At 33.5% G+C, this 13,889-nt stretch overlaps 1 protein-coding gene across 1 annotated transcript; it reads left to right on the forward strand.

Moving 5' to 3' along the window:
• Window positions 1-3,509: 3,509 nt before the first annotated feature.
• On the forward strand, window positions 3,510-10,764 carry LOC128181920 (uncharacterized). The gene is made up of 9 exons (XM_052850500.1): window positions 3,510-3,668; window positions 4,616-4,723; window positions 4,915-5,049; window positions 5,590-5,631; window positions 5,887-6,003; window positions 8,257-8,316; window positions 9,662-9,796; window positions 10,436-10,508; window positions 10,662-10,764. Exons 1-9 carry the CDS (start codon window positions 3,590-3,592, stop codon window positions 10,693-10,695), a joined length of 783 nt encoding a protein of 260 aa, XP_052706460.1. The 5' UTR covers window positions 3,510-3,589; the 3' UTR covers window positions 10,696-10,764.
• The last annotated feature ends 3,125 nt before the right edge of the window (window positions 10,765-13,889 follow it).

Raw genomic sequence — 13,889 nt, forward strand, 5'->3', positions numbered from 1 at the left:
TGAACTAAAAATCTTTGAAACATCGTAAAATGTAGTTTATAAACATTTAAAATGGGGACTCGATTTGCACGTGAATTTTACAATCCGACGTCGATTAGCGTGTTTGAGAGAAAGTCAGCAGCAAGTAAAGCGTCAACATCTGCAGTAAATATTGTCTGATGAATATTGAGGTGCCTGTAATAAAATTTATGTTTCTACAGACTGAGTGAGGTACGAAATAAGGTACATTGTAAATCACAGGTCAGTCGAAAATTTAACACATTTGTATCGTAAATTTAAAGTTTTTGTGTGTTTGAAAACACATGCACACTTGTAGAAGAAAGTGTGCCATTGATCGGTTGAAGTTCAATAAAATGTAATTTATGTAATATTCATTGTCAGTATCTGTTGTGAATTCTTTGGAATAAGCTTCAACAACAAAAAATATACTGCTCAACTAAAACTAATGCGTTGAAAATGGCTGAATTTATCGATGAAGCATAATTGCTGAAATATGAAATGGCAAACCAGTTTAAATAGTGTGTTTCTGACAATTATTTATATCATAAACAAGAGGCCAATTGGCCTTAACGGTCACCTGAGTAGCATATATCCAATACACAAACTTGTCATGGAGTCTCATATATGCATCTAATTAATTAGGTTTCATACTGGAGTAGAAAAATTATAAATTTGTAATGACAACCACATTTAATTCAAAAAGAACTGTGAAACCTATAATTTTGGTGAAAAACTAAAAGATCTGGTCTACAAAATAATGAATTTAGTTTTCCTTTCAGGTGTGTGGAAGTAAAGAAGATAATTTTTTTAACGTTATATGCATTAGCATCTATTCATCCATTTTGGCCCTGCCCCAGAGTCAAAACCCATACCCCAGGGGACATGAAAATTAAAATTTCAGTAGAGGACTTCCTGGTAAACACAATTATTAGTCGTTTTTTTTATACAGATGTGTGAGAATAGAGAAGAAGATTTTTAAACATTATATGCATTAACACTTTATCGCCATATTGCCCCCCCCCCCCTCATGTCCTGAACCCCTGACCCAGGGGCCATGAATTTCACAATTTAGGTAAAGGAGATTGTGGATATCATAACCATGTATTCAGTTTTTTGCCCACATGTGTGGGAGTAGAGAAGAAGATTTTTTAAGATTTAAATCATTTTTACTATATGGCCATATTGGCCCCACCCTAGAGCATGAACACCTAACAAAGGGGTCATGAATTTCACAATTTTAGTAGAGAGCCTCATGGACATCATAATCATGCATTTAGTTTTTAACAAATATATATGGGAGTAGAGAAGAAGATTTTCTAAGATTTAATACATTTTTACTATATGGCCATATCGGCCCCACCCTAGAGCCTGAACCCCTGACCAAGGGGTCATGAATTTCACAATTAAAGTAGAGGGCTTCATGGACATCATAACCATGCATTTAGTTTTTAACAAATATATATGGGAGTAGAGAAAAAGATTTTCTAAGATTTAATACATTTTTACTATTTGGCCATATTGGCCCCACCCTAAAGCCTGAACCCCTGACCGAGGGGTCATGAATTTCACAATTTAGGTTGAGGGCTTAATGGACATCATTATCATGCATTTAGTTTTTAACAAATATATATGATAGTAGAGAAGAAGATTTTCTAGATTTAATACATTTTTACTATTTGGCCATATTGGCCCCACCCTAGAGCCTGAACCCCTGACCCAGGGGTCATGAATTTCACAATTAAGGTAGAGGGCTTCATGGACATCATAACCATGCATTTAGTTTTTAACAAATATATATGGGAGTAGAGAAAAAGATTTTCTAAGATTTAATACATTTTTACTATTTGGCCATATTGGCCCCACCCTTGAGCCTGAACCCCTGACCCAGGGGTCATGAATTTCACAATTTAGGTAGAGGGCTTCATGGACATCATAATCATGCATTTAGTATTTAACAAATATATATGAGAGTAGAGAAGAAGATTTTCTAAGATTTAATACATTTTTACTACATGGCCATATTGGCCCCACCCTAAAGCCTGAACCCCTGACCGAGGGGTCATGAATTTCACAATTTAGGTTGAGGGCTTAATGGACATCATTATCATGCATTTAGTTTTTAACAAATATATATGATAGTAGAGAAGAAGATTTTCTAAGATTTAATACATTTTTACTATTTGGCCATATTGGCCCCACCCTAGAGCCTGAACCCCTGACCCAGGGGTCATGAATTTCACAATTAAGGTAGAGGGCTTCATGGACATCATAACCATGCATTTAGTTTTTAACAAATATATATGGGAGTAGAGAAGAAGATTTTCTAAGATTTAATACATTTTTACTATATGGCCATATTGGCCCCACCCTAGAGCCAGAACCCCTGACCCAGGGGCCATAAATTTCACAATTTTGGTAGAGGGCCTCATGGACATCATAACCATGCATTCATTTTTTTCCTCACTTGTGTGGAAGTAGAGTAGAAGATTTTTGAAAATTTGGCTTTTTTTGCATATTTGGCCCCGCCCGTGGCACCCCAGGGGTGGTAGAGCCATAAATTTCACAATTTAGATTCTTCTTACCATAGAGATGCTTCACACCAAAAATGGTAATGATTGGCCTGGTAGTTTTCAAGAAGAAGTTAAAAATGTAAAATTGTTAACGCACGACGCACGACGCACGACGACGGACGAAGACCAATTGCAATAGGTCACCTGAGTGACTCAGGTGACCTAAAAACAAGAAGCAATTATTGTGAGATCTCTTGACCAATTATCGCAGTGATATAGTTTATATGCAGTCCTGATACAGAGTTAAACGTCAAAACTGGCAGTTTGAGCCTTAATTAATATTATTAATACCGCGTAAGCAGATAGGGTAACGGCTCATTTAAAATAAAACCCAATTTCATACATTATTTAAATGTATGCACAAAATAATTAGCAGCTATAATGCTTAAAATATCTGATAAGATTAAAATGAGTTCTCATACTGAAATCGACACGTAGATGAAACACTGCATACATGTACCTAACAGAGTTATCGTTCGTTATCCGCTAGGGTCCCCGTGAGAAATACCCTTCCGGTCAGGACCGTAGCAATAGACAGTGGCTATAAATAGCCACCGTCTAAAAATGCATCAAAGCTATCAATACAAAATTCTGCTCAGCTTACTCCATGAGCTGTTATTTACAAATTATGTAGGAAATATTTGTGATAATATTTAATTAAACAGATAACACGACGTGAAATGTAATGGTATATGTAGCATTTTCAAGAGCATGTTTGATGGCATTCAATCAGTTGATTCGAATTTCTTAGTTATAGTCAACACAAATATAAAAGCTTTCTTTTATACCAACACAAATATAAAAGCTTTCTCAACACCCACAATGTACTATTAGATACATTGTAATTGATTAGAAACCCATTTGCAGTGGGTGAAAGGGAAACACAGTACTTCTAATCTCAATTTAGGAATCGGAGGAACTCTAGGTCATTTATGATAACAAAATATAAGACACCGTACTCTAACACTTAAATTACGGCACACCGCAGAACATAATACAAGTGAAAATCGATCGGGACAATGATTCCCTACATTGTTCTCTTTGTCACATGTTTAGTTGCTGTTGGCCAATTAAATGCACAGACGTTAGACGTTTCAGGTAAGATCCATACTATCTTATATTAAAATAAGACATATTTGGTCAAATAAACATTTACGTCGCTCTTTGTACATGCATATCGAGTTAGGTGGGTTTTTGGTTTTTTTTTTTAATCAAATTTTCAGTTACTTTTGAAATATCAGCGTGTATCGTTACCTAAATAGAGCATTTCGAATAGACTTACACGATTAAGTCATAATATGTTGTCCCACAAAAAATGGCGTGCTGGTGCTACAATTTACAGGTTTTTGATTCTTTTACCTTAATAGTCAAATGTACTTCAAATCGAATAGCTCATTATCGGCCGCTGGTACGATATATTAGTTGATATACTAAACAGTACCCACATGGGAATGAGACGCCATTTTAAAGATTGGATTTAATATGTTTTGTACACATCATTTGTATGAGTCTTAAATGAAACATCTGAAATTTGTTCAATGTCAATCAGTATGATTCCGGGGATATTTCATGGTTTTCTTAACTTTCATAAATTATTTTCGTTGACATTGTTTAATATATTGGTAAAATTTCTTTATCAAGCTATTTTTTCTATTTCTATTCAAATACGTAATACACACGTATTTGGTACAGTTCTTGACGTTTGTCACATTTGTTTTAGGTCTAAACCTTTCAATAGTTAAAATTTAAACAAAAACATTGTATGGGTTTTGTAAACATAGAAAAAGGAATTGTAAGCTATATATCAAGCTTGTAACTTGATTACTGATACTCAAATTTTGATTGGCTGTGGACTATTAAAAATGCCTTACTAGTGCTTTGAAAACATTAACCAAACTACTTCAATCTCTTTTGTTGTATCACAATGCAAAGTGTTTAGTAAAAGTAAAGTGATACAAAAATCAAATCAATTTATTTAGGATGAACAATTGAGATATTTTGTCGTATGCTTCCGGTGTAAACCAACTTGTATATTTCTTTCTCAGTGTGCAGAGATAAGATAGACAACTGTTCACAGTATGGTCGGTCCGCCTGCACAACCTACGAACCATGGGCACGTGACAGGTGTTTGGCTTACTGTGGATTCTGCGTTGGTAAGATTAATAAATTTAACAAAAACACCGCCATCCATGTGCCTTTGTTAAGTGAAAATTCTAATAAAAAAAACTTATAATATTGTAAATTTATCGATCACAAGTCATTTATAATGTCATTTAACTATAATGGTAGATGCATATACAGATCAATCGTTTAGGAAATATACACATGTTTGTATGCATTATAGGTCCACCAACAACACCGGTTCCTTGTGCCGACAAACTAGATGATTGCCAGAGCTTTGGAAAACAAGTATGCACTGAACCTAAGTATGCCCCATGGGTTCTAGCAAATTGTCGGTACTTTTGTAGGCAATGTACAGGTAAAAATTCTTTTTAGCTAGCAAATAGAAAAATTCCGTTTTTGAATTGTATGTAAAGTGCCGATCAGACCTAACCCAACAGAAAATAAACCCGTGCAAAACACTTGGTGTATTTTCGGGGCTTACTCTGGGTTTACTAGAGCAGACCCAGAATATACGCAAAGAAAACACTCAGAGAGTAAACCTTGATGAGAAGTAGATCCCGGGGGCAGACGCTACTTGTGCACCAGTATTCTTAATATAGAAGGGGTGGGAATTACAGACAGTAAGATAATTAGATAAAAAACGGGTCTGCTTCACATCTCAATGTTTCAAGAGGACTCCGAATGCAAACCGCGGGTATATTCAAAGTGAACGCTTAGTGGATCCACAGTAAACAACAAATGGACACAAATTTTTAAAAAAGTAAACCTGGAAAGTAAACCCGGGTTTACTTGGGGTTAACTATTGTGTTAAATTGGGTATGATCGGTACCTAATATTTAAAGTGCAATTTCTGTTTATTAACAAACTGTAAAAATGAAACTTTTGATGGTCTTAGATGAGCAATTAGCAATCGCTGATTCCAAAACAACAACGCTACGTGAGTAAACTTAATTTTCTTCTTTTAACCTGAAAGAAAACATGAAAGGGAGCAGTGATATTAATATATATTAAGTGATCATATAGTGCATAATGATTAAAATAAAACATAAAACTCATTCTTTACGAAGAATTGTATTTAATCTAATATCTTATTCACTGTAGACGATTCTAACGGTCTTTTACTGTCAAACACATACACATTTTAGCTGTGTTTTTAAATTCAAACAAAGCCTAGTAATTATCTGTTTTGCAGCACCTCCTGCCTGCGTCAACAAACTCAATAATTGTCCCCGGTACGGTCAGAAAGCGTGCACGAACTTTAAACCTTGGGCACAGGACAACTGCCGCTATTACTGTAGATTTTGTACTCGTAAGTTTTAACTATTTAGGTATTTTAGTATAACATACATTTATAGCAATATGAGCTGCAATTTTTCATGCTGAAACTTTTTTCCGAAAATCTTATTTTCTCCTAAAATGACCAAAAATATCATGGTTTTTTGAAGTTTCTGTCAGCCATGCTTTTGTGGGAAAAGCAAAATTGAATTATAGTTATACTGTACAACAAGTGAAAAGCTGTCAATGTGACAGCAAACCGGGTTTTCTTTTATGTAAACTGTATCCATAATCCATGTCAACCCTTATCCAGTGAAATGGAGTACCCTACATGTATATGCAACATTTTGCCAAAAAATGACTAAGTTCAAAAGCTGGTATTTTTTCGATAAATTATCAGAAATCAAAATCCTAGCAATATGCACACCTCTGATATATGTACAATTTATTTGCAAAAGAACAACTTCCTATCTTGAAAACTGTAGGAGGAGTTATCCGTACAATGAGGGTACCCTATATGCAATATTTTGCCAAAAAATGACTAAGTTCAAAAGCTGGTATTTTTTCGATAAATTATCGGAAATCAAAATCCTAGCAATATGCACACCTCTGATATATGTACAATTGATCTGCAAAACAACAACTTCCTATCTTGAAAACTGTAGGAGGAGTTATCCGTACAATGAGGGTACCCTTTTGGCAGCCGCCCGCCCGCCCGCCATTTCACCATTTTAATAACCGGATTTTTCCGTTGGAAAACCCGGTTAAAAATTGATCCGTTTTATATTTCTTAAAGGAGAAAACTTTCCTCTGACAAAAATAATGATTTTTTTACATCTTATTCATTATAAGAATTTAAGTTACATGCAGACTTATCATACTAGCAGGTTTTTGCAGCAAAATAAAATTCTAAAAAGAACAGCTTATATTGCTTGAAATCGTGCATGACAACCGACATTTTTTTAAAATTTTTGTTTTTTAAAAGATTCTTTTGGGAAATAGTTGAATTTATGTTAAATTGCTTATATTTCCGAGTAAAGTCCGAGTACGCATGCTTTCGCTTGGCGTTTAATTTGCAATGTCTCGTACGACAATAACGTCAGTCTTTAAAGTTTTTGCTATGATGACGTCATGCCATTATGGTTTAACTACAGATTTTTATCGAAATTTGTCAAAAATTGTTCGTTTGAGTCGTAAAATTGATAAACATAAATATCTTGAGTTAAAGCTGTGTTTGGGCTAAGGTCGAAAACGTGAAGAGGGTTTACCAAGCCTAGCCCTCTGTCACGTTTCCTTACCATCCCCCCGCCCAAAAATATAGCTTACTACATGTATTTTAAGACAAAAAGACAGTTATCACCTTTCTAAAGTTTATGACCCTTAAAAGTTGAAATTATAATGTAATTTTATTATTTAAATATGTCTGAAAGTTTGAATAATATTATAAAGATCACCATTTTCGCCTTAGTCAGAGAAAAAAAATAGCCATTATCTGAAAAAATATGGAAATTGGGCATACATAACAATTAATAAGCCCTTTTGAACAAACTCAAAAAATCATTTTTCATTTAATGCATTTTAGCAATAAATTTCATAGATGGAATAGAAAACAGGTCCTGAAGCCAGGCCCAGGGGCCATAAAACTTAGACGAGCTCACTTCTAATCTCAGTCTCACTTTTCCACTATATGTTCCTTTTTGTAAAAGTGAGACTGAGATCAAAAGTGAGCTCGTCTAACTTTTATGGCCCCGGGGCCAGATGTTTTATTAGAAAAAATAAAATTAACAAACTTTGAGATGACCTCCTAAATAGACGATGTGGTATATGTCATTTTTTTTCTCTTTTAAAATAATAATTATATAAATAGAAATTCCTGTGAAAATTGCATTAAAATCTTGGGCAGAACTAATTAGACCCGGCCTCGTTAAATAAAATATAATAATAGTAATATAGTAATATTTTATCACAAAACTACAAATGACTCAGTTTTCAGCAATAAATAATTTCAGATCTTACAACACATTGCGTGCTGTTGTAGTCCTGCTGTTTGTGCACACTACATTGTATATTTAGAGATTTTATTTTAACCTCAACCATTGTTTTTATCCATTGTGTACAAATTTAGAAAACTTAAAATGGGATGGGAAATTACATTGTGTATATATACTTATTATAAATATTACTAATATAAGGCGATACACAATTTAAAAATCATACTACATATATGTATAATATAAAAATGATTGTAAATAACAGACAGTTTTTTAGCTTATATTTATCTTTATAGCGGAGCAACTTCTTGCCGCAGATTCTAAGACGACCACCACCTCCACGACCACTACCACAAGTAAGTTATTTACTTTAAATATACCCTTTTTTAATTCTACATTTTTTAAAAATTATCTCATCCCTCAAAGTTTTTGTAACCAGAATGTATATCGTTGAAATTGTAAGCTAACCAGAAAATTTTAAAACAGAAAGAAAAACGGGGGTCAGCATTCATCCCTCTGAGTTATGGCTGGCGCATTTAATTATGTCCTACTGTCTGTCCTTCTTTAACAAAAATTTCTGTCGCATTTTCTAAGCAACTATTTCTTGCAGATGCTTGAAATTTTAACACACTACTTGTTTCGGCATGACATGTCGTGGGATATATTTTTGTACCAATCAAATGTCAACTTCCTGTTAAGCGTCTACATTGCTTATTTTGCATATTCACATCAGAGCGGGAGAATCACTATTGAGATTGGCTCATAAATGTCTTGTTTGCCCTTCATGCACCTAAAAAGCAACTTCATCCCGATTGGCGAATGCTGTCAGTATTTTAAACAAGCAATATTATTTAAACATTGTTCTCAATTATGAACAGTTATATGATTGAATAGAGAGATTATGAAAAAAAAATGTGCATGAAGCTTATTAGCTTGGTTTGAAATAAAAGCATTTTGAATATCAAGAACTTTGTGAAATTAATTCAGTTTGCTTAGATATGTATTCAGTATTATATTGACATAATAAATAAAATGGGTTCAGTGATGTCAAATTTTAGATAGAGGGCTTTAAAGGTAAAACTCATGCAAAATTTGGCTTAAAATTTATGTCTTTTTCAATACTAGTTACATTTGCAGGATTTTATGCTTAAAGTATATAACACTCTCAAAAATCAACTTGTACAGGTTACACATAATATATAAAATATGTTCCAATCCTATCAAACGTTATAAATGTTTGTATTGAATAAAGTGTAATTAAAATTAAAGTTAATTTAATAAGGCTTGTTTCTGTTATTAAAGTCTAAAAAAACATCTCCCGCACGAAAAAAATAATACCTCTAAAAGCTTGTTTGTTTATTGAATTTAAATTCGGATTTTTTCGTAAATGTTTTGTATTTATGATATAAAAATCTTTTTTTTTCTGTGCTGAATAAATAAATAAACTAGCACTTATTTGGAATATAATGACCATGTGCGCAATAAAATCAAAATGTGAAATTACTTAATGCCTTTTATGAAGTTTCTTTTTTTGGTTTGTCCGTTTTTAAAATATATGTAACCAAAACTTCTTCAGACCTATTTAGTCAATAAAACGATGACTGCTCAAAATTTGGGTGCCGGTAGGGTACATGTATTGATGCTTATGAAACGCTCTCCTAACAATTGTTAATAGTATATCCTTCGACATTTGGGTTCTAGCTATTGCGACACCAGGGATACCATGTGTAGACAAACTTCCCCACTGCGACGTTTATGATGACGCAATATGTACAACCAATCGTCCTTGGGCAGAGGAAAATTGCCGCGCCTACTGTTTAATCTGTACACCATCTGGTGAGTTAGTTGCAGAACTTTAGTTCTATGGAGTATTTTAAGGTAACATGTCTTAGAGCTAATGTGTTGCACATTTAATACACATTCATTCACGGTGCACAAAAGCTACATTGAAAAATTGGCTGATTAAAAAATGTAGAATTTAAATAACCCCTAGACATTAATTTAATACTAGAGCTGTCGAGATGTAGTCACTTGGCCCTGGAATTGTTTTAACACAATAAGCTATCCTTAATGTTGTTTGTTTACAAGTAAATGTAAATGGTATTTCTAATCTATAAATCTAACATAACCCACTTTAAAAATGATTAGCGTTAAGAGAAAGTCTGCATCACGAAGGGCTATAAAATAGTACATGATCTTAAAAAGGATTTAACGTTTTCCACAGTATGCTTGCTGTTAAGATCAATTACTTATTAATGTAATACAGTTCCACAGGCAAATGGAGATAAATATTACATATTATTACATAACAATTATAACTCAATTTAATTATCACTTCTTTTACGAAAAAGATATTAAATACGTATGACTATACCTACAAACAAACAGGGAGTGTCTGTTTCGAAGCATTGTTATGCCTCTTTACATTCTAGGAGAAATGTTAAATTGAAGTTTTGTTCGTTTTTCTTGGTCAAGGTTTTGTTCCGGTTGGAACATTTGGCCCCGGTATAGTGCAAGTACAAAATCGTGGCATAAAAAACAGAATCAGGTATGCTGAACTTTCTCTTTAAAATTCTGATCTTGAATATATATTTGACCATTGTAAAACTGTCTTATTAATTTCAAAAAAATGTGTTATTTCTTATATTTTGTTATAACACCAGTTTCAAATTTATTTTTTGCGTTTTCTCTTGCATTTCAGGTCGTTTCTAAGTAAACTGAAAATGAAGATTTGATTATATACATCGGAACAAACAGAATACGATTTTTAACAAAAATAAAATAAAACCCTGAAATACATACAATATATTTTTAGCATTTTCAATAGGATATCAACTCAATAGATATTACATTAAAACTCGTTTATTACGAACACATTTACAGCGAATTTACGGATACAACGAAGTATTTTTGTGTCCCCGGCAAAATTTTATATAAATCTTTTATTAATTATTAACGGATGAAACGAATTCTGATATCACGAATTTACGGATATAGCGAAGTGAATTTATGTCCCGCAGGCGTAAAAATTAACCAATTTGACAATGTTTACAGCGAATATTTTTCTGTTTACTCCAACAATAATATATGCCTGTAAGCTTGTTTTGATTTAACGTGTGTACTGAAAGCGGTTTTTTGTGCTAGTAAAGGATAATTAAGTTTATTATACATGATTTTACAAGATTATATTGCCTATTAAAATCAGTTTAGTTTACAGAGGTTAAATTGTTTCTTCTAATTGAGTTTCATTCACAAACGTCACAATGATTAGTATTTAAGGTAAGTTTTCCCCTATGCCAAACTTCGTTTAAACAATGGCTTCGCCGTCACGGAAACGTAAAGCAATATCACTAGAAATAAAATTTAAAATAATACTATGCGATGAAGAATCGAAAATTCCTAAGAAGGAAATCGCAGAGAAATTTGAAGTACTACCAAACACTTAATTACGATTTTGAAGAACAACGCCGAAATAAAATAGAATTACGATTCATCGGAATTAAAGTCAAGACATGGCATAGTCTGTTGTACATTTTGTGAAGAAAGTGGTGCTACAAATACAGATTATAGAGCATGGCTGGAAAAACAATAAACTCCCAAAATTGATCAAAGGGTATAACCCATATGATATAAACTGGTGCAAGCCTTCTGTCTTACGGATCCAATTGAGGGTCAGTTCAAACTTAGTGATCACAAGTACAGTATTTCTTTCTCAAGCGGTTTTATTAAAGCGTGATCGTATAGTTACAACAATTAAAAGTAGCCCAAATCAAGAGTCTCAGAATCTCTATAAGCGGAATCTGTTCAACATCATTTTACATGACTGGGTATATATAACATTTTACTTATGATGGACAGTTCTGACTAGTTCGGCCCATTTACGGCGATCATGAGTGAACATTTAGTGTTCAAAATTAGGATTGATATTTTATTTCTAAATAAAGTAACAAAACCGTCAAAACTGCCAATCAAAGAGTACAGATGCAGGATTTGAGTCTCCGAGTCCTGAGTCTCGGAGTCCCCCACCTAGGTATGAGGCATCACTTACTCATAATACGTTCATTCATTCATGGCATAAAAGGTTACAAAGGTTAATCTATAGAATCAATACATGACTCAATATAGAGTAACAGAGCTATCGTTGCAGACACAGAATCGCCAAATATGACACTTGTTTTTAAACTCTCAATTTGGATATTATTATGCCCGTATTATTCAACTGGTTTTATAACATCATTTAGGAATACTACACAGTGCTACAAGATTCACAGAGTTCATTCTATTAATTATCATTCACACCATTCAATGCGCAGTACCTAGGTACACTTAAATATCATAGTAACCATTATTTAATACTATAGCAGTTTAACAGGTTGGGACCACTCTCCCAAATGGGATATAATAGCCCGTTTGGGATATAATAGCCCAAATGGGATATAAATTTTAAGTGCAAAAAAATATTTTTTTTTATTTTTAAATTTTTGAAATAATTCCGCATTAATGTGAATAAAATGCAACAACTTTTGGTTAAGAAGTTTTTCTATATTTCTATAGTTTGTAAGATTAATCCCCAAGAAGTTTTGGATAAACTGAGGGATCAATCTCAGTAATAGTACAGCTACAGAAAAAGTTGTTTACCAAAAGTTGTTGTATTTCATCTATTCTAATGCGGATTTATATCAAAAATTTCAAAATCAATTTTTTTTATTTTTTGCACTTAAAATTTATATCCCATTTGGGCTATTATATCCCAAACGGGCTATTATATCCCATTTGGGAGAGTGGTCCCAACCTGTTTAAGGTCATAGCATGGCTTTCTGTTTACACTGGCTTGTTCTATATATTAATGCCCGAGAAAACGTTTCAACTTACAGGGTCATGCATGGTCACGATTTTGGCCATTCTAATGTTCTGATTTTATTATTTACAATGCTTTTAAATACATTCTAAAGGTATTTAAAAAATATCTAAATATTTTATTTTTTGTTATTTCTCTGACATGTTTTGTTATGATCTTCTCGTCTCCTAATTAAGTGTACATGTACAGAGATGGCCTACAGGTATTAATGACACCAGCTCTGGATAGATATGGTGCGAGGTGTTTTTATTAAAGAAGCCCCGTTATATTTTCAGTGTGTTGACAGCAAGGTCGATCCCCAATTAAATGTTTTCAAAGTCATACACACTGCTGCCGCCGCTTAGGACAACGTTGGAAGTGTTTGTATTGCCAACTGTTTTAGTAAGGCCAGTTTCTCGTTGTCTTTGAATTCCAACGATGGCTTCAACGCGGAAGATGACGCTTTCAAGCTTTGTACCTTTATCCGCACCCTCAGCTGAGGACTCTGACGACGACATTCCACTGGCAGAATTCGCACAAAGAATGACGTCCGCGGGATTAACTTTCACCTATTTCGTGACAGCCGACACAGACCTCATTGTGACGGAAGAAATGACGGACGGTGACATTGTGACTGAGCTTCTAGAGAAAAATAATAACCACACAGAGCATAGCTCTGATTCGGAACCGGAGGAAAACCACCACCATTACATGACATGGCCTTGTCGATCGATATCATTCGTCGCTGACTGGAAACGCAACAGAATATCAGCGAAAAACGATTTTCTCAACTGAGTGAAATCGAACATGAATTATGAAAAAACAAACAACAATTGAAAACTTTTTTCTAAGAAATGAATTGTGCATTACACTGATTATCAGCGTGGTTTAAATTGACATCCATCGTATGGATTTGTATTTGTTTCTTTTTGTAAAAACTGTACATACAGTTATGAAATAATGTATTCCTTATGCCAAAGATATTTTTCCGCACTAATAAAATCAATTTTAGTTATTTCTTTTTTTATTTAATTGTTATTTTAACATATCAGTAATCTACGAGTTTCACTTTTATATACCGAAACGTTAAAT

This window comes from Crassostrea angulata, chromosome 4, assembly GCF_025612915.1.
Source record: "Crassostrea angulata isolate pt1a10 chromosome 4, ASM2561291v2, whole genome shotgun sequence".
NCBI lineage: Eukaryota > Metazoa > Mollusca > Bivalvia > Ostreida > Ostreidae > Magallana > Magallana angulata.

What these genes read in the sequence shown, in the direction of transcription:
- LOC128181920 (XM_052850500.1), top strand. Translation starts at nt 3,590, where the DNA reads ATGATTCCCTACATTGTTCTCTTTGTCACATGTTTAGTTGCTGTTGGC. An exon ending in TTCCAAAACAACAACGCTAC is followed by an intron (nt 5,632 to 5,886) that starts GTGAGTAAACTT and finishes TCTGTTTTGCAG; the next exon opens with CACCTCCTGCCTGCGTCAAC. An exon ending in TTACTGTAGATTTTGTACTC is followed by an intron (nt 6,004 to 8,256) that starts GTAAGTTTTAAC and finishes TTATCTTTATAG; the next exon opens with CGGAGCAACTTCTTGCCGCA.